Here is a 25,381-nt window from a genome sequence, read left to right as displayed (position 1 = left end):
TTAAGGTTGGAGTGGAAGAACTCGAGTGTCCTGCACAGAGCCCTGACCTCAACCCCACTGAACACCTTTGGGATGAACTAGAACACCGACTGCACCCCAGACCTCCTTGACATCCCAACATCATTGGCTGATCTCACTAATGCTCTTGTAGCTGAATGAACACAAATCCCCACAGCCACGCTCCAAAATCTAATTTAAAAGCCTTCCCAGAAGAGTGGAGCTTATTATAACAGCATAATAAAGATGTTCAACAAGCACATATGGGTGTGTTGGTCAGGAGACACATACTTTTGACCATGTAGTGTACATAAAACTTGGTCAATTAAAAACAGGAGTGTTTACTAGAAAAATATTCAAACGTGCAGAGCTGTACAACAGAAAATATTGTAAAAATTCTGACTATGACCTCACTCCAATTTTTATATTAAGGTGAAAAAGAAATCTTGTATTTTCTTACCTTATAAACATGAAGGTGATAATCAGACAAACACACACAAACACAACAGCCCCAACACCTGCGTACACACCTAAGCTCTGAAACCCTGTGTGGACGATGATGTGATAATGATTCAGTGTTAAATATTTATCAGTGTGATTCTGAGTTATCGATTTACATCATCGCTCTCACCGTTTAAAGTGACGGACACTGCAGCTGATCTCTCAGAGCCGTGTTTATTCTGAGCCTCGCAGTAGTACTGTCCACTCTGTAGAGCTCTGAAACTCTGTCCAGATCCTACAGGTGATGATTCTTTCTCCTTAAACCAGGTGTAGTTCTCCACAGGTGGGTTAGCATCACTGCTGCAGGTCAGAGTCACTGAACTGCCCTCCACTATCTCACCAGAGGAGTTGATGGACACTGAGACATTCTTTGGAGGATCTAAAATGGGTAGGGAAGTTAGACTTTAAATTAAATCTATGATAGTTTTATCTCTTATTGGCTGTGAGGAGATCTTCAGCTTTAACTTACACAGAACATTCAGAGTTACACCGATGGAGTCCTGATGTCCGACTTCATTACTGCACTTGCACTTGTACTCTCCACTGTCCTCAGTTCTGATCTTGGAGATGATGTAGGCCTTTCCTTTTCCTACTGATGTCTTCCCCTTAAACCAGGTGTAAATCTCAACAGGTGGGTTAGCATCACTGCTGCAGGTCAGAGTCACTGAACTGCCCTCCACTATCTCACCAGAGGAGCTGATGGACACTGAGACGTTCTTTGGAGGATCTAAAGTGTTCCATGGTAAGAGTGAGGAAATCAGTTCATGATCATAATCAATGTTTTTCTTGATTCCTTTACGTTCATTAAATATCATGTGCTTCATCATCAATTGAGTTACACTATATATAAGAAAAGATAAATAAAGCTCACATCTGACGCTGAGGGTTTGAGCAGGAGAGGGGAGATGTTCATATCCTCTTACAGCACAGCTATAACTGCCTGCATCCTCACTGCTGACCCGCTGCAGGTGGACTTCATTGCTCTTGGTGGTCTTTGTGGTTAAACCACGTCTGTTTTTGTACCAGATGAATGTGGGATCAGTCAGATTGCAGGTGTTTTTACAGGTCAGAACGGCTGATTGTCCCTCTGTCACTTCTGCAGGAGCGATCACCTGAAGATCTTAAACAATGAGAGAAACATTAATCTGCTTCAGTGAATAATCTACCAGCTCGTTTCCCTCAATCAGTCCTTCACAGTTTTTATGCAGATAAAGAAAGTAAACTCTGTGTTTTCCTCAACCATCAGTAAAGCTAAATGTTGTCAAACAAATAAACAAACAAACAAACAAGTAAATAAATACTAGGCCCTGATTTACTAAGTGTTTGTGCGTGTGTGTGTGTGATAACAATGGCAAATTGTCAATTTTGTGTTCGAATATGAGATTTGGAGGTTTTCTAACTAGTAAAAACTAGTGGGTGGAGTCAATGCAAATAAAATAATTTAGCACCTACAGTGTAAGTTATTGTCTTATAGAAATGAAAAACTGGTTTACAATTCTCACAGTAAAGTTTTAGATTAGATATTCACCACAATTTTAATCATATCTACCTTATTAACAGAAATATGCTAACGTCTATGCTCTTTCATTTTTCCTTCATATTGTGGTTTGAAGTTTTCAGCACATCATATGACTTTTTATTGACATTATACTCGACCCGTAATTACACATACATGTGGCTGATATTAAATATAAAACCAACTTTATCACAGAAATATAATCTTTATTCTGAGAATCTTTCTTACTGAGATTATTTCTAGGAAGTGAACATAAAGTCTGTATAAATGTATATTTTTCCTTTAAGTGGTGAACATGGGATGACATGATGAAGCTGTTATAATGATTATGTAATTATCTTCTTAAGCTCTGACTGGAACTTTTTGTTTAGCTGTTTATGTATTTGTTTTTGTTTTGTTTGTTTTAGCACTTTAATAAACTGTAATTAACATTTAATTCTGTCTTCTGAAATTTCATTTTACATTTCTGATCTAACAGCTGATGAGAAAATTTAACACACAGAAACTTTTGTAAATCACCTGTAAAACAAGCAGCAATTTGTCAGATCCATGACAAAATTAGTGTCTGAGTTTGTAATCTTAGTAAATCAAAGCTTTTAAGTGTTTAATTTTAAAAAATAATCATAATTCAATAAGAACATGTTAGAGAGCTTCATTAATCTGCAACAAAACTCTCACACTCCTGTATCTAAAGAGAGATTATGGCCTGAGTGATATATGTAGAAAATAAGATGATTTTATTTACCTGTAACAGTGAGTGTAACTCCGGGTTCACCCATCCATCTTTCTGTTTCTTTGTTTGTTCTGATTCTGAAGTAGTACTTGTGTTCATCTGTTTTCTTCACGTCACTCAGTCTGAGGGAGAAGTGTTTCTGCTCATCTCCTAAATACTTCACTCTGTCTGAGTAACCTGATTCCTTACACAGATCAGTCGGCTCTTTACCCTTAACTGGGTTTATTAACCAAAAACTGTTCTCCACTGTAAGACCTGTTGGGTGTGTGTAAGTGCCGTTCATAAACACTGTAGATCCTTTTATAGCACAGAGATTTAGTTGGCTGTATTTCACACTCCATTTATTCCCAAGAGCTCCTGAAACATGATATATGAAAGAGGTGATTAGAGGTCATTATCCTGAGCCCCATAAAACACTGAGTTAGCTTACAGCTTCACTTCTTTCCTCTGGAACTCCGGGTTGGAGAAATAAAACCAGTTCTTTACCACTGGAAGAAAACCGTGTGCAGGATTTGGACATAGTGGTGTGTTTTAAATTCAGAGCTTGTAATGTGAAATTAACATTTAACAGCATCCACTACTATTCAGTCGTCACTTACGTCTGTTTTTCTTTAAATCCAGCGTCACTGATAGACAAATTGTAACAAGAATATTTCACCTGGACTTCAGGTTTTGGGGGCAGGAGATGATGTTATTGTTTATTCCATTTTATATCTTACTAAGAGTTGAGTTAAGCACGCACACATCAGTATTCAGACCTCAGATTTAACTGCAGACTAAAACACTATTCACACGTTATGTGAGAGTTATGCACGGGGGCGGAGTTTTTCAAAAACACAGGCGTGTCTTAGTTAAACGTGATTCTGACCACGAACTTAATCCCATTTTTCTCACGTTATATCAGCTCAAGGGAGGAGCAGTGTTATATTTATAATGTTACAGTTATAACAAGTATCAAAATATACTGGTGGTTAAAGATTTATTTATTGTCTCTGGGGTGTGTAGTTGTGATGATGTTAATGTGTGACTCACCTGAGATCATGAACAGAAAGATCAGATAAAGTGGAGAAGCCATTTTGAGGGACATCATTGCTGGAAAGCTTCTATAGGAAAAAAAAAAAAAAAAATATATATATATATATATATATATAATCTGAGAATTGAAGGAGAAATGTTCTGGAAAGATGTCTAAAGTAGAATAGTACACAAAAATCACACATATTTTACAAACCAGGATGCTTCAAAAGAAAAAGATGCAGTGCTATCAGTTAAGATAAAGAATCGGGTAAAAAGAGAATAATTATGTAGATTTATTAGTTGTGCATGAAGCTAAGTAAATATTTCGAGTTTAAATAGTGCATGCACTCATGGGACAAACAGCAGTGATGATTGATTCGTGGTCTCGCTGGTTCATAAGTTTCAATATTGTCACCAATAAACTCAATTAAACAGCAGAAGATTTAATCAGAAACTAAGAATAGAAAGAGCAGGTATATAGAAGACAAACTGAACATGAAACTCTAGCTGTATGAAACACATTTGATAAATGAATAGAGCTACATGTATTGGCCCCGATGGCCTTCCACACTACATCACCACAGTACCACCTACAGCCACAGCTACATAATCAGCCTTTCTCCTCTCTGCTCCTGGAGTACTCCTGCTCTACTAATGTCAGTGCTTTCCCTTTTCCCAACACACCTGATTCAACTCATCAGATAATTAACAAAGCAGACGTGAGTGTGTTACAGCAGGAAAATGCTATATAAGATAACATTACTCCTGTAGCAGGACTCAGAAACATGACAATAGGTGTGGGTCACATGACCAAAATATCAAATCACACTTCATACCATACATGAAGACATTTTCAGGGTACACAATATGTATCACTATATAAACACTTGCTAAGGAACTGTCAGCAAAATAAAAAAAAAAACCCAAAAAAAAAAAAAAAAAAAAAAACACAATGAAACTGCTACTACACTTACTACGGCCTGTCAGTCAGTCTGTGTGTTACCATGGCAACACGTAGCCTTGGCTTCTTTGAGAACTATTTCCACTGACTGAGCAAAAATAACCAACATATTTGGCCATATTGTGTCTGACATGTCAGTTACTTGATATTAATTTCTTATTAATAGAAATGTTACATTTGCAATCGTGCTGTTTATCTGTGGCATTGTGCCTACGGCCACATCACAGCCACGCCCATATTCAGTATAACAGCATTCTTGTTCACTGTTACAAATATTTTAACATTGTTAAAACCATTATCTCAGACACAATTCATCATGAAATCAGTATTATATCCATAATTCCCAGCACAGATAAGCGATCGGTAAAAGTTGCCAAAAGTCATGTAGCTCCCAATTTAACAACACAAACTACAACCGCATTGAAAAAAAAAACAACAGTGAACCTCTCTGTGGTCAGGAAATGTACATATACTGAGAAAATTTAGTAAAATATTAAACGTTAATGTTTTCTTACTGTGCCTTCTCGACCTTCATGTCCAGCAACCAAACTACGACTAAAGAAAAGCGCGAGAGAAAGAGTGTGTGGTTAAGAGCTGTTGCTGATGTGTGTGAAAACACGCCTTTTTGTTTCCTCTTTATTGCTGATTCAGTCCCTACTTCAGAATTGGACAAAATATTCAGACAAAGAAAGATAAGAGATACACATTTTTAATGAATCTAAAAGAAAATACTCTACATGCTCTCTAAATATATTTATAAGAAACCCTAAGAGACTTGCACTGAAGCAGAGAGTTTTCGCCTCGAGTAGGATGAAGTCATTTTTGGGTAATGTGTTGCGTGCTTGTGCATTTTTTTAATAAAACTGATCCATTTCAAAATTAATTACACCAGAATTTTTAAAATTATTATTAAATAAGCAAAACAAAACTTTACTAGAATTTGCACACATGTGTTACTGCATCAGCAAGACTGTCTTTGCACCAGAGTAAAAACTGTGAATGCGTTGTGTACAGTACATTTTAACACATCAGTCCAATGTGTGAACAAATGAACCCATTGCCATGCCAACTGAGGAAGTGAAACAACACCCCAAATGACAAAACACACACTACACAATGTTTAAAACTGTCTGTTTTATTTTTAAAACGAGTACTTTATAGGGTAAAAATTATATGTATTATGGGTATTTATCTAATTGTGTGGTATATTTTATCTTATTATGAGACTTTCTGTCCTCCCTAATGTGATACAACAAGCATTAGGTGTTTTTATCATCTATATCTAAATTACGAAGTAAGCCAATGCCCTTTATAAATAAACAGCTTAGCTCATTGCTTGAATGATCTAATGCTGATGCTAATCTTTGCTAATGCTAACTCTAGTTGGAATCTACTCTAGGGGCCTCCGTACATCCTGAGGCAGATCTCTGTGAACATGGGCAGGAATCGGGTCAGCTCAGGGAGTAAAAAAAAAAATCATTCAAATGTTGAACCCAGCTACTTAACCTTTAGACTCTGGACTAATGCAGCTTTAACAGGAAGTGTTGGTGTTGAATTGTCCTGCAGTGCAGTACCGCAGCTCTGCCACAAGGGGCAGTCACAAGGGGCAGTTACTTTTCTAAACACTAATCTCACATTTCAATCCTGTCTTCAATGCCTCCCTTCATCACTCGGAAGTGTGTATCACCTACATCACATGGGTGTGAGTGTGTAGAAGATTTTTAATATAATATTGTATATAATAGCAGAATACCGAAAGTAATACTGTAATACTGAATATTGCATCAGTATAAGTTTAGGATGTTGTGACAGGAAAAAGCTCTCAATTCCTGAGAAAACAGATTTTTATGTAATAGTGAATGAATGTATTATGAAATGAAAGTTTCTGTTTGTGTAAGCAGAACTCAGAATAAATGTGTGTAAAGCAGTTCCCCTTCAGGAACTCGAGCTGCGTCACAAAACGCTATGGGAATGCCCCCGCGTGACCGCGCTCTCAATCACGTGTCTAATCCGTCCAATGGATGGGCGAGACGTCACGGGCAGGGTGACGTAGCGACCCGGAAGCATAATAGCCCGAGCGGCGAGCCCCACGTTAGCTTCCTGTTTTCAGCGAGTGCTCTATGTATATTGTTTGTCTTTGTTCTGTCTATTTTGTGTTTTATCGGCGGCATACCAAAGGCCAAAGATAAAACTAAGGGCGAGAGCGGGCAGCGCTTCAGGCTGTGTGTTCCTCCCTGTCCGCGATATATTACGGGCGGGGATACACACAGTCTGCGCGTTGCCTGTTTGGGAGCGGAGCACGCTCAGTTGGCTCTCGAGGGAGCCGGCTGCGCACATTGCGAGCGTTTACCGCTGCGCACTCTCCGCTCCTGCTGGGCTCTCTTTGAGGAGAGAGCCCTCACTAGCGTGCCTCGCGGTGCCGGCCCCGCTTCTGCCGAGGCAGAGCGGCGGTTGCGCTCGTGGGGCTCGCAGATGGACCTGGCGGAGGGAATGAAGACGGGCCCGTCCCTTTCTCCTTCCTCACCCTCCAGGTCCACTGTCCCCTCCCTGGGTTCGGAAGCACGCTCTGAGGTTTCTTCCCCCCGGGGAGCGGACTCTGCGCTCCACCTATCGTCCTCCGAGGAGGTCGATGTGGAGAGCGTCGACCCAGAGCCGCAGTCTCCTCAATACGGGGAGCTGCTCGAGGTGGTTACGCGGGCAGTCGCTAAGCTGAACATTGACTGGCCCACTGAGACACTGCCTGAGCCTCAGTGGTCTAAGCTGGATGAGCGCTTTTTGCGCAGTAGGCCGCCACCTCCGCCCCGGAGCCTGCCCTTTTTTCCAGACCTCCACACTGAGGTGTCGAGGTCCTGGAATAGGCCTTTTTCAGCCCGGTTGTTCAGCCCCACTCCCTCCTATTACGCTAATGTTGCGGGGCTGGACTACTCCGGTTACAGGGCGATGCCCAGGGTTGAACAGACGCTAGCCAGCTATTGGTCCCCTGCTGCTGCATCGTCCCTGAAGGCTCCGGCGTTGCCTACCAAGCCGCTGCGGACCACCGCTGGTCACGAAGTGCGAAGTGCGTGGATGCTGCCTTGGCTCCTATGCGAGTACAGGGCATCCGCATACTGAATTACAACACGACGGTGGTCTCTTACATCAACCGCCAGGGAGGTCTGCGTTTGCGCCCCCTTTACAGGCTGGCGCGCCAGATCCTTGTGTGGTCCCAAGGGAAGCTCCTCTCATTGAGAGCAGCCTACATCCCTGGTTATCTCAACGTGGGAGGAGACGCCCTGTTGAGGCAGGGGCCGGTGCCCGGGGAATGGAGACTCCACCTCGAGATGGTGGAGCTCATATGGCGTATGTTCGGCAGAGCCCAGGTGGATCTGTTTGCGACGCAGAAGACGTCGCACTGTCCCCTTTGGTTCTCTCTGACTCATCCAGCTCCTCTTGGACTGGATGCCATGGTACAGCCGTGGCCGAGGCTGCGTCTGTACGCCTTTCCTCCGGTCGCTCTGCTCCCGGGAGTTCTGGAGAGAGTGCGCCGGGACGGAATTCGCCTACTGTTAGTAGCCCCGTTCTGGCCGGGTCGAGTATGGTTCTCGGACCTGATTTCCCCCCTAGACGGCTCCCCATGGGAGATTCCGATCAGGAGGGATCTCCTCTCACAGGCAGGGGGCCATCTTCACCCCCGCCCGGAGCTGTGGAAGCTGTGGCTGTGGCCTCTGAGGGGGCACAACTCCGCGCTTACAGTCTCTTACCCGAGGTTGTGGAGACCATCCTCCAGTCCAGAGCTCCCTCTATGAGGAAACTGTACGCCCTGAAGTGGAAACTTTTCACTTCCTGGTGACCGCCGGCTTGACCCTGTTCACTGCCCAGTTGGTACAGTGCTGAAGTTCTTGCAGGCCCGCCTCTCTGTGGGGCTGACCCACTCCACCCTGAGGGTGTACGTGGCAGCTATTGCGGCCTGCCACGCCCCTCTCGATGGCCAATCAGTGGGCAGACACCCCTGGGTGACAGATTTCCTCCGCGGTGCGCTGAGGATCAGACCTCCAGCTCGATCTCGGGTCCCCTCGTGGGACCTGGCCGTGGTTTTAGAGGCTCTCTGCAAACCCCCCTTCGAGCCCATTGAGGAGATTTCGGACCATCTTCTGACGTTGAAAACTGCCTTTCTCTTGGCAATTTCCTCTCTTAGGAGAGTGGGGGATCTTCAGGCCCTCTCTGTGGCCCCTTCCTATTTAGACTTTGCGCCTGGGTTGGCCAAAGCGTTCTTGTACCCCCGTGCGGGGTACGTACCGAAAGTCTCCTCCTCGGCACCACGGCCGGTCGTGCTGCAGGCTTTCTGTCCTCCTCCCTTCAGGGAGCCCGACCATCGGAAGCTCAATTGTACCTGTCCAGTGCGAGCACTGGACGCGTACGTCCACAGAACTGCCCTGTGGAGAAAGGCGGACCAATTGCTTGTGTGCTTTGGTCCCCCTAAGAGGGGTTTTCCTGCTTCTAAGCAGACCCTCAGCCGGTGGATTGTAGAATCCATTTCTCTGGATTTCGAGTCCTCTGGTCTCGCCAGTCCCCTGGGGGTCAAGGCTCACTCTACCCGAGCGGTGGCAGCCTCTAAGGCCTTTCTGGCAGGTGTGTCCTTACAGGACATCTGCAACGCGGCGGGATGTCCACGCTCCTGACCTTTGCCAGGTTTTATGACCTAAATACGCGAGCCACTCCCGGCTCCTCTGTCCTTGTGCCTTAGGCTTGCCTCCTCCTGGAGGCAGGGACTTGTAAGTCTGGCAGCGTGGGTATACTCGTTCCCATAGCGTTTCGTGACGCAGCTCGAGTTCCTGAAGGGGAACGTCTCCAGGTTACGTATGTAACCATGGTTCCCCGAGGGAACGAGACGCTGCGTCTCGGTGCCACACTTCCGGCGTCCCTGCGGCGCTTGCTTCACTTTCCAGTAAGCTAACGCGGGGCTCGCCGCTCGGGCTTTTATGCTTCCGGGTCGCTACGTCACCCCACCTGTGACGTCTCGCCCATCCATTGGACGGATTAGACACGTGATTCAGAGCGCGGTCACGCGGGGGCATTCCCATAGCGTTTCGTGACGCAGCGTCTCGTTCCCTCCGGGAACCATGGTTACATACGTAACCTGGAGACGTTCTTTCCACATGACTGAGTGAAATGAACTCAACAGCTCCTCCTTCAGGCCAAAGGAGTCACAGCAGGAGATGGTCATAGAGAGAAACACATTAACCCAGTGTTGCATGATGAAGTGAAAAAAAGAAAAAAAAAAATGGTCTTTTATCATACACACTTCAAGTGAATGACCTCATTTAAAGACACACTGCATCTTAATGCACCAGTGTATACATGATAAACACTATATATTTACGTATTTCACTCAATCCTGTAAGTCTTATTGAGGATGAGGCTTCTTTTTAATATACTGAGATACAAATAAAGAAATAAAACAGAAAACACAAAATAGTCATAAAATACCAGATATAAACTAGCAAATGTAATATTTACAATAAAATATACTAAGGCTTGTAATTAAATATTTAATAATACTACTACATATGTAATAAACATAATGATGGTAAATTATTATAAATATATTACAAAATATAATTGTAACTTATAAATGAGCAAAAGCATTTATTATCATACAGCATGTTGCAGGTAACTGTCGTCGCCATTCCATCATGTTGCTGGCTTTCCCAGACTTTGTAAAGAAGAAATTATTTTAAACTGGCCCTTTATCAATTTTAATTGAATACTAAAGCTTTAGAAGAAAGCTCTTTGGATTAAAGATCATCTCAAGAATTTTAAAGACCAATAAAATTCTAGAGAGGATCTTTAATCCAAATAGCTTTCTTCTATTATAAAGTGGGGTACTTTCTGATTAAGTCAACAACATTGTAATGCTGGTCGTTGGGTAGATAAGAAAGGCATGACTCCAAAGTAGTCAGGACAGCAGAATTTGGCAATTTCCCACAAGAGATTTCAGCATTTTTATCTTCCAATCCATCTACTTCAGGGGTATATGGACGATCAACTACATTAACCACTGATACTGGTTTAATCATATCCATTGAGTAATAAGAGAAATAAGTCTTTAACATATTTATGTGACACACTCTGCTTTTACGATGTCGATCAGGTGTACGGATGGCGTAATCAATGTCACTTAGCTTTTTCTCAATCACATATGGACCAGAGAATCTTCCCTGCATGGCAGAGCCAGGAAGAGTGAGTAGCACCAACACAGCATCACCTGGTTGAAAACTGCACACAATACGTTTCTGGTCGTAATGGGTCTTCATCTTAGATTGAGCTTCAGAAAGATGGGCTTTAGCAATATCCCAAGCCTTGTGAAGTTGCTCATCAAAAGAACTAACATCATCTTAGATAGACACACTTTTTATACGCAAACCCAAATCTATTCCTTTTTATTGATGCAACTCTCTAATCAGTCACTGAAACACTGGAAGCCTGATTTATGATCTGTAGCCCAGAAACCCCACAGCAGCCTGCAGCTGGACACACCACAATAACACATGAACTTCATCCTTTTGACCACCAGGTGTCACAATCACACATTGTGATGAAAAGCTTTGCGTAATCAGCAATTTATTGATACGGTTGGCTGCTATCACTAGTTACTGCACTTTTTATAAAATGAAATTTCAAGCATTTTTCCAGCACTTTACAGTAAATTTTCAGAAGGCATTGATTAATTTTCTATAACAGCAGCTTTGACAATATCAGCAGTAGTAGTAGTAGTAGTAAAGACTTGTATGATGCTCCAGTAGCACCCTGAAGTTGATTATTTTCCTAAAAACAATAAGCCAACAATAAGCCTGCTTGTCTCTTAAGTCTATACCTAATGATATTTTATATTTTATTTGAATGAGCTTAGCCTTGTCTCCATTTCTGACTAATTCAACAAAAAAGGAAACAAAATGGTGTTTGGATGTTGGACGTAGTTAAGGAGGCACAGTAAGAAAATATAGTTCAATATATTTTAGCTAATAAATGCACTCATAAGACTAATATCTACATTTCCTGAACATGGAAAGTCTCAGTGTAGTTTTTTAAAGCAGTTAACTTTGTGTTGCTGACTTTCAGAAGCTTTTAATGGTCACCTCTCAGTGCTGTGAGATATAGATTTAGAATATTGACATCATGATAAATAATGGCTGAGATAATTGTGTTAATGTTAGTATTTTTATAACACATTTAAACTCTGATTGGAGGCAGAAGATTAAATGTTAAAATATTTGTATTAAATATGTAAAATTGCAAACGGTTAACTCATTAGTTATTTATATTTTTTTCTCATTTTCAGTGGCAATTAATAATATTTTATGCTAAATAAAATGAACTTTTTTTTGCTATTTTGCAGTTTGTCATATCGTGTACCCCAATACGTCTACAAGTATCATGATATTATTTAGATATTTTGGACCTACTTCCTCGTGTCCTGCTACAGGAGTAATCTTGTCTTGTCTCATATAGAGTTTTTGTATTATATAGCATTTTCCTGCTTTAACACACTCACCTCTGTTAATTATCTGATGAGTTGAATCAGGTGTGTTGGGAAAAGGGAAAACACTGACATTAGTAGAGCAGGAGTACTCCAGAAGCAGAGAAGAGAAAGGCTGATTATGTAGCTGTGGCTGTAGGTGGTACTGTGGTGATGTAGTGTGGAAGGCCATCGGGGCCAACACATGTAGCGCTAGTCATTACTGTTGTTTGTCCCACGAGTGCATGCACTATTTAAACTTGAAATATTTACTTAGCTTCATGCACAAGTAATAAATTTACATAATCATTCTCTTTTTACTCAATTCTTTATCTTAACTGATAGCACTGCATCTTTTTGTTTTAAAGCATCCAGGTTTATAAAATATGAGTGATTTTTGTATACTATTCTATGTTAGACATCTTTCCAGAAAAGTTCTCCTTCAGATATCAGATACTAATATGTAAATAATGACAATTCTATGAATATGCAAATTAGACCATGACAAGTAAGCAATGTTTTAAGCATGTGTTAACAGCAGTTGTTCTCAAATGGGGCAGAGGTTGCTGGGCAGAGGTTTGCTCTCGTCTTCCTTGCTGACGTCAGCCTCTAAGTGAGAGAGAGACAGAGATTAAGGCGCTGCATCACCTCACCTAATCTACCTTGAGAATGGCCGCTGGCTCCTTTTACACTGTCCAGTCTTCTGCTGGAGGGTAGATGATTGCTGCCGCACTCATTGACTGCCAGTCAAGTTGTATTTCCTTGCTCTGCCTCTCAGCCACGCGCACTCAAGCTCTCCAAAACAATAGGGGTGCTGAACCGGCACTGTCCGTTCAGCAACCTTGCAGCAATCATGCGAAGAACATTGTGCTTCTTTTGTGCGTGGGCTGCTGGGCCACCATCAAAGTGCCCCCCCAAAATCTGAGCCTACTTCCGGCATGCGATGTGCCCAGAGGGAGAATCGACGGGAGAGCCCATCTGCATTACCGTGCTCAGCCCCTGCTCAGTGTTGCACGGTGAAATTAAAGTCCTGCAGGGAGAGAAACCACAGTGTTACCCGGGCATTGGTGTCTTTGGCCTTGGCCATCCATTGCAGGGGGGCATATTCGGTGACCAGGGTGAAGAGTCGGTCAGCCATTTAGTACCTCAGTACCACTACTGCCCACTTGATAGCCAGGGCCTCCCTCTCCACCGGAGTATACTTCCTCTCAGCTGGGGTCAGCTTTCGGCTCACCTAGAGGACCGGGTGCACCTCCCCTTCAAAGGTTTGCAACAACACATATCCCAGTCCTGTCTCCAATGCATCCATATGTACTGTGAAGGGGAGGTTGAAGTCGGGGTTTCTCAGAACGAGAGAGCATGTCAGCGCCTGTTTCAGCATCTCGAAGGCCTCTTCGGTCTCTTGACTCCAGCACATCTGGTCCAGCTGGCCTTTCCTGGTATGGTCTGAGTGGGGAGAGGCAATCAAGGAGTTTTTTGTGGCTGGATGTGGGTAGGCTCTGACAACCTCCACCTTCTTGTCCTGTGGCATCAGGAGACCCCTGTTGATGCGGTACCCTAGGTACTGTGCCTGCATAAGTCCCAGGTGGCATTCCGGAGCTCGCCCAGGACCTCCCTGAGATGGTGGAGGGGGTCGGACCAGGTGGAAGAGTGGATCACTACATCGTCGATATACGAGGTGGCGTATTGGCGATGGGGCAGCAAGACGATGTCCATCAGTCCCTGGAACATAGTTGGAGCCCCATGAAGACTCAATAGGATGACCTGGTACTGCCATTGGCAGCCAGAGGTGGAGAACACCATCTTTGGTTTGTCCTCTGTGCTCAGGGCCACCTGCCAGTATCCTTTGGTCAGATCTAGGGTGGAGATGAACCGGGCCCTCCCAAGTGGTTGACCCTAGGGATGGGGTAGGTGTCAAATTCTGAAACCTGGTTGAGCTGCCAGAAGTCATTTCACAAATAGATGCTTCTGTCGGGCTTGGGCACCATGACTATGGGGCTCGAACAGTGGCTGGTGGACTCCTAGATGACTCCATCATGAAGCATCCTGCTGACCTCCTCCTCAATTGCCTTACGGCGGGCTTCTGGGACGTGGTAGGGCTGCTGTCTGACCACAACTCCCGGTGGGCTTTTAATGTTGCAGTGGACCAGATGCGTCAGGCCCAGGGTGGAGGAGAAGACATCAGCAAACTGGTCCACCAGCTCAGACAACTTCTGACTCTCGGCCAGGGTGAGCGGTCCATTGGAAAGACTCGCAAATGCAGACACTGCAGTGGCAGGTTCAGTCCACTTTTTCAGTAGGTTGATATGATACAATTGCGTGTCTGCATGATTAACAGGCTTCTGCAGGCGGTAGTTGATGGGGCTTACCTTCTCAAGGACTGTAGGACTACGGGCCTTGTCAGTGAGCCAGGAAACTACAGGAGGCATCGGGAAGGAGGAAGAGGACCTGGTCTCCGGGCTGGAACTCTCGGGGTTGTGTGGGAAGATTGGAGGTCCACCTCTTTTCTTGTTGGGCAGCCTCCATATGCTGATGATGGGAATCACCGGGTCGATTCGTTCTTGCATCTCCTGAACATAATCGTGGAGGGAGCACTAGGGGGAGGGTTGCTTTTCCTATGCCTCCCAGGGCACATCCAGCAGTCCTCGAGGTCACCGTCCGAAGAGGAGCTCAAAGGGGGTGAATCGGTGGATGCCTGGGGGGTCTCTCGGACTGCAAAGAGGACGGAGGGGAGGAGAAGGTCCCAGTTCCTCCTCTCCTTGTCAACCATCCTCTGGAGCATCCTCTTCAATGTTTAGTTGAAATGTTCCAACAGCCTATCTGTCTAGGGGTGGTAGACGGATGTCCTCAGGTGCTTCATCTGCAACAGCCAACACAGATCCGCCATTACTTTTGACATAAAGGACACACCTTGGTTGGTGAGGACGTCCTTTGGATTCCAACCCGGCTGAATAGGAGCAAGAGCTCACGGACGATGTCCCGGGAGGTGGCCTTCCGAAGTGGGACTGCCTCAGGGTACCAAGTGGCATAGTCCATGATGACCAATATGTATTCGTGGCCCCAGGCAGACTTCAGCAGTGGCCCCATGAGGACCATGCCTATCCTCTCGAAGGGGACGCCGATAATGGGGAGAGGGATGAGAGGCTCCAGAGCAGGCTTGTACGGGTAGCCCTTTGACACTGGGGGCACTGCTGGCAGAACACACGGACCTCAGCATCCATCCCAGGTCAGAGAAAGTGATCCTTCAGTTTCTCCAGTGTGTTGTGGGCCCCCAGAAGTCCCCATGTGCATGAGGGCTTCGCTTCAGCTCCGGGGGACCACCAGCAGCTCACAGAGCTGGCCTCACCTTTCTGTCTTGTCGTACAGGAGACCCCCACAAACAAGGAAGTGGGCAGCTGGGAGTCGCTGCTCAGGATTCTGAAGGATCCCCTCAGTGACTTGCACCTGGCCCCAACAGTTCTTCAGTCTGGCATCGTCCATCTGCTCCTGGCCAAAAGTCCCCTCCCGGGTGACCTGGGAAAACACAGAAGTGACAGGGTTAGTAGGGATAGAGGTCTCACCTGCTGAGGTCGCCTCGGTGTCTCCTTTGCCCTGGGCCAAGCAGGCCTGCCGGACTCGCAGCCATGTTGCTCTGGTTCTGGTGACTGTCAGGGAGCCAATGGCCTTGGGGTTGAACAGGAGGGAAGGCCAGGCTAGGGTGATGGTGCTCCCTGAGTCTAGGAGGGCCTGCCGTTGACCTCGACAGGGATAGTAGGGAGGCTGGGAGGGGTGACTTTGTGGAGGGTGCATCCAATGAGCCAGCGCTTGTCAGCATGTTGAGGGGCAGCGGTTCCGGTGTGGGGGGCATGGACTCATCCCTGCTGATTCTGTAGGTAGATCAATTTTGGCTGGGTCTCCCCTCCCCTTCAAAGTTCTGTTAAAGGCATCTCATCAGTGAAGGCTGGGAGTACTCTCAACGCTCACCCCTGCCAATATCCAGGGTGGCCACCGCTCGCTCCAGTGTCTCCACCATCTCCACATCTCCCCTCAGGCCTACAGCTTTCCGCTCTTTGGGCGGCAAAACCCTCGGGAACCGAGGACCTCGGCAGCAGAGAGGGTCTCCGGCTGTAGCCACCAAAAGGTGGTGCATTGGAGTATGTTAATTTGGCCGCTAGGGGTGGCTTTTGGGTTATAATTCCACCGGTGGAACTCTGCCACTGCACTGGTGGGAGAGAGGCCGCAGCATAGATGGATCTCCTTCTTCATCAGGTCATAGTGGGCGGCCTTGTCAGGGGAAAGCACGTGGTAGGCCAGCTGCGCTTCCCCCATGAGGAAGGGTGCAAGGGCGTGGGCCCAGTCCTCCCTGGGCCAGTTTTGACGCTGAGCAGCTCACTCAGATGTGACTAGGTAAGCCTCGACTTCATCTTCGTGGGTGAGCTTGGTCAAGCGGTGCTGGACCTCTCGGCAGGGTTTGAGGGGGACTGAAGGGGCAGATGGCCCTTTCCTCAGTTTCAGGAGCTCTTGGGACCTGGAGACTTTTTTCGGCCAACTCCTGGGTCACTGCCTGCTGCTGTAGATGGGTCTGCAGAAACTGTTTAAATATGGGGTCCATCTTGATGCTGGGGTCTGTGTTCATGCCCACATCCTCCACCACTGTGACAGCACGGGACCACAGAAAGGCAGAACACAGACACCATGAGGCAGGAGTGAGGGGAATGTGCTCTTTATTTTAGAAGTGGATGCAGCAGCAAGTGACTGGTGAAGTGGGGTGAGGGCATGGTCATCCCGGAGATGAGCGTGGCGAGCAGACAGCAGCAGCGTGGCGGGGGGACGTAGAGGGCACAGTGGTCACTCTCAAACGGGGTGGAGGTCAATGGGCAGAGGTTTGTTCTTGTCTTCCTCCCTGACGTCAGCCTCTAAGTGAGAGAGAGAGACAGAGATTAGTGCACTGCATAACCTCACCTAATCTACCTTGAGAGTAACCGCTGGCTCCTTTTATTCTCTTCAGTCTTCTGCTGGAGGGTAAATGATTGCCGCCGCTATCATTGGCTGCCAGCCTAGTTGAATTTCCTCACTCTGCCTCGTAGCCACGTCCACTCAAGCTCTCCAAAACAATAGGGGTGCTGAACCGGCGCAGTCCGTTCAACACCCTGGTGGCAGTCGTTCAAGGAGCGTTGTGCTTCTTTTGTGCGCAGGCTGCAAGCCAGCTGTCACAACAACTTTAACGACTTTCATTCTATATCAAACTTTTCTTTCCTTTCGAAAATTCTAGAACGCTCTGTTGTTTCTCAATTACACAATCACCTCATTGCTAACATTCTTTTCGAGCCCCTTCAATCCAGTTTCTGTAAACTCCACAGTACTGAAACAGCTTTAGTTAAGGTCATTAATGACTTGTTAATGGCTTCTAATTCTGGTTCAATTTCTATCCTCGTCCTTCTTGATCTCAGTGCCGCTTTTGACACTGTTGATCACACTCTTTTACTTACCTTTCTTGGAACTGTCTTTAGTGTCTCAGTGACTGCTTTAAATTGTTTTAGAGCCTATCTCTCAGATTGTAGGCAGGTTGTCTCTCTGGGTGGATGCAGGTCAGAAATGGGTTCAGTTCGCTGTGGTGTCCCTCAGGGTTCATTCTTGGGCCCCTTACTTTTTGCTTTTATATTTTTCCTCTTGTTCAACTCTTAAGATCTGTCTGTCTTAATTATCATCTTTATGCAGATAACACACAGATTTACATTCATTCTAAACCTGGTGATAACATGGCAGTCACTTTTCTTTCACATTGTATTTCTGAGATAAAAATATGGATGGATCAAAATTTTCTCTGTCTTAACAATAATACTGAAGTAATGCTCATTGGCTCTCGTCACCAGCTTCGTAAAGCTGCCGCTTTAAATTTAACAATGGATGGCTCTGCTTTAGAGTTTCAAACAAAATTCAAAAACCTAGGAGTTTTGATCCATACGTGCGGAATACTTTTAAAACATTCTTCTTTCATCTCAGAAATATTGCAAGATTGTGGCCTATGTTATGTTTTTCTGTGGCTGAAAAGTTGATCAACACTTTTGTCTTCTCTCACAGTGATTATTGCAATGTTCCTTGCTGAGGTCTCTAAGTCTACAATAAATAAACTGCTTTATGTGCAAAATTCTGCAGCTAGAATCCTGACTAGGTCTAGGACAAGTGATCACATCACTCCTATTTTGGAATCCTTGCACTGGCTCCCTGTCAGGTTTCGTGTAGATTGTAAAATTCTTATGCTTTGCATGGTTTGGGTGGTTTTGCATGGTTTTAACCCATTACACCCCAAAATGTGGTCTTTTAACTGCCCCTCAGACTTGTTGGCGTACTATGGTTGATAGCGCGTTCTCTTCTTATGCTCCAAAACTGTGGAACTTACTACCATCTGATCTTAGAGAAGCCCAGTCTGTTAGTATATTTAAATCTTCTCTTGAAACTTATTTCTTTAAGATTATTTTTACTTGATTACTTTGTTTTGTTTTTTGTTATGTAATTATTATTATTACTATTATTATTATTAATACTTGTTTATATTTGATTATTAACTGTTTTTTGATACATGTTTGTATACTCTTATGTAAAGCACCTTGAGAGGCCTTTTTAAAGGCACTATATAAAATAAATATAAAATAATATAAAATATTATTATTATTATTATTATTATGTAAAGTATCAGATTATGGACTGGATAAGATCAGCGCTATAAATCTGGACACAACGTGTAACTGCACTCACAGTCTAAGGAATGTGCATATCAAACATCTCCACTTTTTATGTGCAAGTTTATTTAAGTGTGTTAGAGCCTCTGTAACATGGAGTTTTACTTGAGTATGATATTTCAGAACTGTTTCCATCTACAAACTCCACAGCAGCCTGCAGCAGGATGCAGTACAATAACAGATGCACTTCATCCTTTTGACCACCAGGTGTCACTGTCACACACTGCAATGAAAAACTTTGGGTAATGAATCGACAGAGTAGGAAGGAAAGCTTCATTCTGCCATCACTAGTTAGTACACTTTTCAAAAGTCAAATTTGAAACATTTTCAGCACTTTAATGTCAATAGTCAGAGTTTTTCCCACTATAATGCAGATCAACACTTTTTAAACTAAGGTTTAATTTATTTTATATTAAACTATGTTAAATACACTTCACGATTGTCCTTACTCCAGAAGTGTGTGTGTGTGTGTGTGTGTGTGTGAGAGAGAGAGAGAAAGAGAGAGAGAGAAAGTGTAAATAATTAATTTTTAAGATTGAATAGTTCTGTGAGGTTGCTGTGAATGTTTTGCCTTTATCAATAACAACTGACATGTGATTAATGAAATCACTCACACAGACCCGAAGTATAACTTTTGTAATTGATACGACACCAAATTTATGTCTCTCTGCTCCAAATCTCAATAGTGACATGAGCACTTCACATACAAAGTGATATAATATGTTCATTTGGAGTGAGACAAATTTAAACAACAATGTATATGAACAGCTTTGGCTAGTTGAAGTGTCTGTAGTGTGATATATACAAGCACTTTATCCTGGTCAGAGTCACAGCGAATCAGGAGTCTATTCCAGAAACACTGGGTGCCAGTCAGGACCTATAACTATTACAGCGCACACACACACACACACACACACACACACACGCACGCACACACTGTTTAATTTCTTACTAAATACACATTCTCTGCTGAATATTTACATTCTGGACATAAGTTGAGCTTCAATGCCTTTATTCGTTTCAAATATTCACAATAAAGAAATAATCACTAATAAGTGAAAACTCAACAGCTGACTGGAACAGTCCTAACCTGCTGGCAGTAGAAAAAAGCACTTCACACACTGCTATAAAATGATTAAAGCTGCTTTAAATGTCTGTAAGTTGCTGATGTTGCTGGTGTAAAGGAGCGATTCAGTTTCTCCACTTCAGTGAGGAGCTCTCTCTATTTATCAGCTGTTTCAGGACTCAATTTATTCATGTTCCTCAAAGTCTGAAAGGAAACACACAGAAAAATCAGAAATGTGTGTTACAGCAGAACATTACTAACATTTATTTACATCAGTCATCATCACACACACTCTGATTTACTTTTATTAATATTACTGATTAAGAAATAAATATAAATTTACTGTTGTAGCTCTCACATCTTCAAATTACAATAAGTAATATGTTCACATTACTCTAATCTAATGGTGATTTTGTGTTTAAAAGCTAAAACTCACTGCTGCAGTCTAGTAGTCAGAGGATGTGGGTGTGTCAGCAGCAGGACGGGGATGAAAAGTCTGTGAAAAAAGAGGCCATGCCTTGTTGACTTTGAATAATCAGGTGTGTAACTCCATATTAAAATCAAAAACAGAAAAAACAACTTGCGCTGCATAAATCTGAATTTAATAGAACATAGATTTACAACAATAAAATACATAATCGTTTGCTTAGACCATCATCATCAAACATACTACAAGTGACTGTAAACACTTTTTCAGTAACCACTTACTGCAAGTGTGTGATACACATCATCAGCTGTCCGGCCTGCGAGATCGAGAGCTGCGTACGTGTCGTCTTTAGCACTCGGCCCAGCGGTCTGCAGAGAGGAGGGGAGGAGAACGTGAGCAGGTTCGGCTGAAGATCTTTACAGTAAGAGTTTATTATGAACAAAGAAATCACCTGATGGATATTTCTGTAATTACTCACCTGATAGTCACCATCATCTTCCTTTTTCTTCTTTCTCTTGCATCTGCTCACACAAAGTCGAATATTTATTCAATTCAATTCAATTCAGTTTATTTCTAGAGCACATTTAAAACAGCTGAATCGGATCAAAGTGCTGTACAGCTGAGAGGAATTGAGGTCAAAAAGGCACCTCAACATTACAGCACAAGACAGGGTAATATAAAACAAAACACACTAAAAGATAATAAAATATACAAAGTATAAATCTCCTCATTAAAATGACTAATTAGACACATGACTTAAAAAAACAAGGGTTAGATACAGTCGTATGCCAAAGAGAAAAGATGGGTCTTAAGACAAGATTTAAATTCTTCAGTAGTTGAAGCAGATCAGGTAGTGTATTCGACAGTCTAGAGGCAGCTACTGAGAACGCACAGTCACCCTTGTATTTTAATCGTGAACAAATTTATCCATCAGAAACATCTTAAGAGGAATTAGTGATGAATTTATCAGCATTAATATTCTCACCTCAGCCAGAAGAGTGCAGAGAGAAGAGCTGCAAGCCCAAAAAGTCCAACTCCAACAGCCACATACACAATCAAAGAACCATGATAGAAACCTGATAGTACCCACACACACACAGGAATAGCAGAAGTGAAAAGATTTTTTAAAAAGAAAATCCATAGTGTATGATGTATAACAGAGCAGAGATCAAACATGGACGTATAATCATCGCTCTCACCGTTTAAAGTGACGGACACTGCAGCTGATCTCTCAGAGCCGTGTTTATTCTTAGCCTCGCAGTAGTACTGTCCACTCTGTAGAGGTCTGTAACTCTGTCCAGATCCTACAGGTGATGATTCTTTCTCCTTAAACCAGGTGTAGTTCTCCACAGGTGGGTTAGCATCACTGCTGCAGGTCAGAGTCACTGAACTGCCCTCCACTATCTCACCAGAGGAGCTGATGGACACTGAGACGTTCTTTGGAGAATCTAGAGAGTTCCATGATAAGAGTGAGGAAATCAGTTCATGATCATAATCAGTGATTTTCTTGATTCCTTTACTTTCATTAAATATCATGTGCTTCATCATCAATTGAGTTACACAATATATAAGAAAAGATAAATAAAGCTCACATCTGACACTGAGGGTTTGAGCAGGAGAGCGGAGATGTTCATATCCTCTTACAGCACAGCTATAACTGCCTGCATCCTCACTGCTGACCCGCTGCAGGTGGACTTTATTGCTCTTGGTGGTCTTTGTGGTTAAACCACGTCTGTTTTTGTACCAGATGAATGTGGGATCAGTCAGACTGCAGGTGGTTTTACAGGTCAGAACGGCTGATTGTCCCTCTGTCACTGCTGCAGGAGCGATCACCTGAAGATCTTAAACAATGAGAGAAACAGTAATTCAGGAAAGCTGTCCTGAAGCAAGGAAAGCATCTAATTTAAAACTCTGCTCTCTCATAGTCTTTTTCAATTTAATGGTACTCATTTCAGTATTATTTTCAGTGTTTATAATCTTCTTAACTCTGGAGGCTAGTCACTTTTTGTCAAATTAATGATCAGATCAATCAGAGAAAACACTTTGTACTTTGACAAAAAATATTGACATAAGCAGTATGAATGTTTCAGAGACTCTCATTAATCAGGTATAAAACTCTCAAACCTTTTTCAGTATGAACATAATAATGACATTCATAAGTTTCAATAATCTGGTACAAAACTCTGACACTTCTGTGTGTAAAGAGAGATTATCACCTGAGTGACATTCAGTGGCCCTAAAAATACTTGAACACTGAAGCCACACAAACATATGAATTTCACTACATTAGAAATCAACATTTCAAACCAAATGGCATTTATTTTAAAGAAGGATACCACAAGCACACTTTTTAAGCAAAACATTTCCCACAAAAAAAATTATTTTTAAAAATATAAAATAATAAATATACTGTTCAAAATTAGACAAAAAATTATTTGGACGCTTAATATGATGAATTTGTACAGTTAATATGATGAACTACACCACGTGTTACTCTGCTAGGAGCATCTGTATGAAATTAAATGTAATTAGCTACATACATCCACTATAAATTAGCTTGGGAGCGGTTAAAGTTCAAAGATGAAGGACTTGTGAGTGAAAACAGACGACATACAGACAGACCCTGAAAGCCCACTAACAGCCTGAACAGGATAATTGTGAGTAAAATCAAGAAAAACAGATGAGAAACAGCAGCAAGGATTGCTTCAGACATCAATGATACAGATACAATGTGCACAAACTATTCAAAACAGGATCAACGAGCATGGCTACAGAGGGAGAGTAGTGCAGCGGAAACCATTCATCAGCCTCAAGAATAAGAAAGCAAGGGTGAAATGTGCAAAAGAACATGCACAAAAAGAAAGCAGCTTCTGGCCATCTATCTTATTTTCAGATGAATCCTAATGGAACTTGGATGGATCTGATGTTGGAGTGTTTGTGTGGAGAAAGTCAGGATAAGAACTCCAAACACAGCACTAAGGGTATTATAAAGCACAGAGGAGGCTGGGGCTGTTTTTCCTACAGTGGTGTTGCTGAGCTTGGGTTCATTGATGGCATCATGAACTCAGAAGTGGACTGAGGTATTCTGGATGGAAACTTGCAGAAATCAGCAAAGAAATTATTCATGAGACAGAAATGGATTTTTCAGCAGGATAATGATCCAAAGCACCAGCTGCTTTTTCAAAGAACACTTCCCAGAACACTGACCTAAACTTTATAAAGCATCCATGGTTGCAGTGGAGAAGAAATTAACAGATTGTCAATGTCAGTGGATGAACTGAAAGATTTGTTGGTTGAAACTTAAAGAAAATTCCACCAAAATTTACAGAAACAGGCTGATTTCAGGCCCAGGCATTGTCAAGAAGTTCAGCAAAACAAAAGACAAACTAAACACTGGAACTGTGATCTTTAATGAAGGAACTATTGAGTGTCTACATACTTTTCCTCTAAATATTATTTTAATACTTTTAGCGTAATATAGTTTTGGGAAGTGTTTTGCTTTAAAATTAATGATATTATGTTTGACAGGTTGTTTTCTAATGCAATGAAGATTATAATTGTGAAATTAATTTTAAAAAGGTTGTTAAATTGTAAGTGTGGCTTAAGTGTCAAAATGCTTTTTAGGACCACTGCATGTAGAAAATGAAATGATTTTATTTACCTGTAACAGTGAGTGTAACTCCGGGTTCACCCATCCATCGTTCTTTTTGATCATTTGTTATGACTCTGACGCAGTACATGTGTTCATCTGTTTTCTTCACATCACTCAGTCTGAGGGAGAAGTGATTCTGTTCATCTCCTAAATACTCCACTCTGCCTGAGTAACCTGATTCATTACGCAGATCAGTCGGCTCTATACCTGGAACTGGGTTTATTACCCAAAACCTGTTCATCACTGTAAGACGTGCTGGGTGTGTGTAAGTGCCGTTCATAAACACTGTAGATCCTTTTAAAGCACAGAGATTTAGTTGGCTGTATTTCACACTCCATTCATTCCCAAGAGCTCCTGAAACATGATACATGAAAGAGGTGATTAGAGGTCATTATCCTGAGCCCCATAAAACACTGAGTTAGCTTACAGCTTCACTTCTCTCCTCTGGAACTCTGGGTTGGAGAAATAAAACCAGTTCTTTACCACTGGAAGAAAACCGTGTGCAGGATTTGGATATAGCAGTGTGTTCTAAATTCAGAACTCGTAATGTGGAATTAACATTTTTACAGCATCCACTACTATTCAGTCGTCACTTACGTCTGTTTTTCTTTAAATCCAGTGTCACTGATAGACAAATTGTAACAAGAATATTTCACCTGGACTTCAGGTTTTTGGGCAGGAGATGATGTTATTGTTTATTCCATTTTATATCTTACTAAGAGTTGAGTTAAGCACACACACATCAGTATTCAGACCTCAGATTTAACTGCAGACTTAAACACTATTCACACGTTATGTGAGAGTTATGCACGGGGGCGGAGTTTTTAAAAAACAGAGGCGTGTCTTAGTTAAACGTGATTCTGATCACGAACTTAATCCCATTTTTCTCACGTAATATCAGCTCAAGGGAGGAGCAGTGTTATATTTATAATATTACAGTTATAACAAGTATCAAAATATACTGGTGGTTAAAGTTGTATTTATTGTCTCTGGGGTGTGTAGTTGTGATGATGTTAATGTGTGACTCACCTGAGATCATGAACAGAAAGATCAGATAAAGTGGAGAAGCCATTTTGAGGGACATCATTGCTGGAGAGCTTCTATAAAAAAAAAAAAGGAAAACCTATAAAATTTGCTTATAATAAGTCACAACAACAACATACAACCTACTAAGCTGTTAATCCTCCTTTTCTTTGGAGAAATAATTAAGTAATGACATACAATTATCACAGCATCCATCAGAAGTCTTTCATTAGCTGAGGGATTATTTATTTTAATACCACAGTGCAGTTGAATT

At 42.8% G+C, this 25,381-nt stretch overlaps 2 protein-coding genes across 2 annotated transcripts; both read right to left on the bottom strand.

Moving 5' to 3' along the window:
* Nucleotides 1–602: 602 nt before the first annotated feature.
* On the bottom strand, nt 603–11,018 carry LOC128317542 (B-cell receptor CD22-like). The gene is made up of 5 exons (XM_053229897.1): nt 10,844–11,018; nt 2,760–3,104; nt 1,370–1,618; nt 968–1,225; nt 603–877 (listed from the first exon to the last, which is right to left on the bottom strand). The coding sequence occupies exons 1-5, from the start codon at nt 11,016–11,018 to the stop codon at nt 603–605; spliced, it is 1,302 nt and encodes a 433-aa protein (XP_053085872.1).
* Nucleotides 11,019–16,619: 5,601 nt separating this feature from the next.
* Nucleotides 16,620–25,168, bottom strand: LOC117596164 (hemicentin-1-like). The gene is made up of 9 exons (XM_053229896.1): nt 25,114–25,168; nt 24,094–24,438; nt 22,025–22,273; nt 21,632–21,880; nt 21,418–21,508; nt 20,911–20,953; nt 20,714–20,800; nt 16,956–17,115; nt 16,620–16,852 (listed from the first exon to the last, which is right to left on the bottom strand). Exons 1-9 carry the CDS (start codon nt 25,166–25,168, stop codon nt 16,620–16,622), a joined length of 1,512 nt encoding a protein of 503 aa, XP_053085871.1.
* Between the last annotated feature and the right edge of the window lie 213 nt (nt 25,169–25,381).

Source organism: Pangasianodon hypophthalmus, chromosome 26, assembly GCF_027358585.1.
Source record: "Pangasianodon hypophthalmus isolate fPanHyp1 chromosome 26, fPanHyp1.pri, whole genome shotgun sequence".
NCBI classification, from domain to species: domain Eukaryota; kingdom Metazoa; phylum Chordata; class Actinopteri; order Siluriformes; family Pangasiidae; genus Pangasianodon; species Pangasianodon hypophthalmus.
This window is presented reverse-complemented; position numbering and strand designations above follow the sequence as displayed.

Bases quoted from the DNA above. Each gene is read 5' to 3' on its own strand.
- LOC128317542 (XM_053229897.1), bottom strand. From the start codon at position 11,018: ATGAAGACCCATTACGACCAGAAACGTATTGTGTGCAGTTTTCAACCA. The intron at 3,105-10,843 runs GTAAAAGCAGAG...ATCATGTTTCAG, and splicing joins CCGTACACCTGATCGACATC to GAGCTCTTGGGAATAAATGG. The intron at 1,226-1,369 runs GTGAGCTTTATT...GGAACACTTTAG, and splicing joins TCAAACCCTCAGCGTCAGAT to ATCCTCCAAAGAACGTCTCA.
- LOC117596164 (XM_053229896.1), bottom strand. From the start codon at position 25,168: ATGTCCCTCAAAATGGCTTCTCCACTTTATCTGATCTTTCTGTTCATG. The intron at 24,439-25,113 runs GTGAGTCACACA...ATCATGTTTCAG, and splicing joins CTTTCTGTTCATGATCTCAG to GAGCTCTTGGGAATGAATGG. The intron at 16,853-16,955 runs GTCACTTGCTGC...GTGCTGTCACAG, and splicing joins GCCCTCACCCCACTTCACCA to TGGTGGAGGATGTGGGCATG.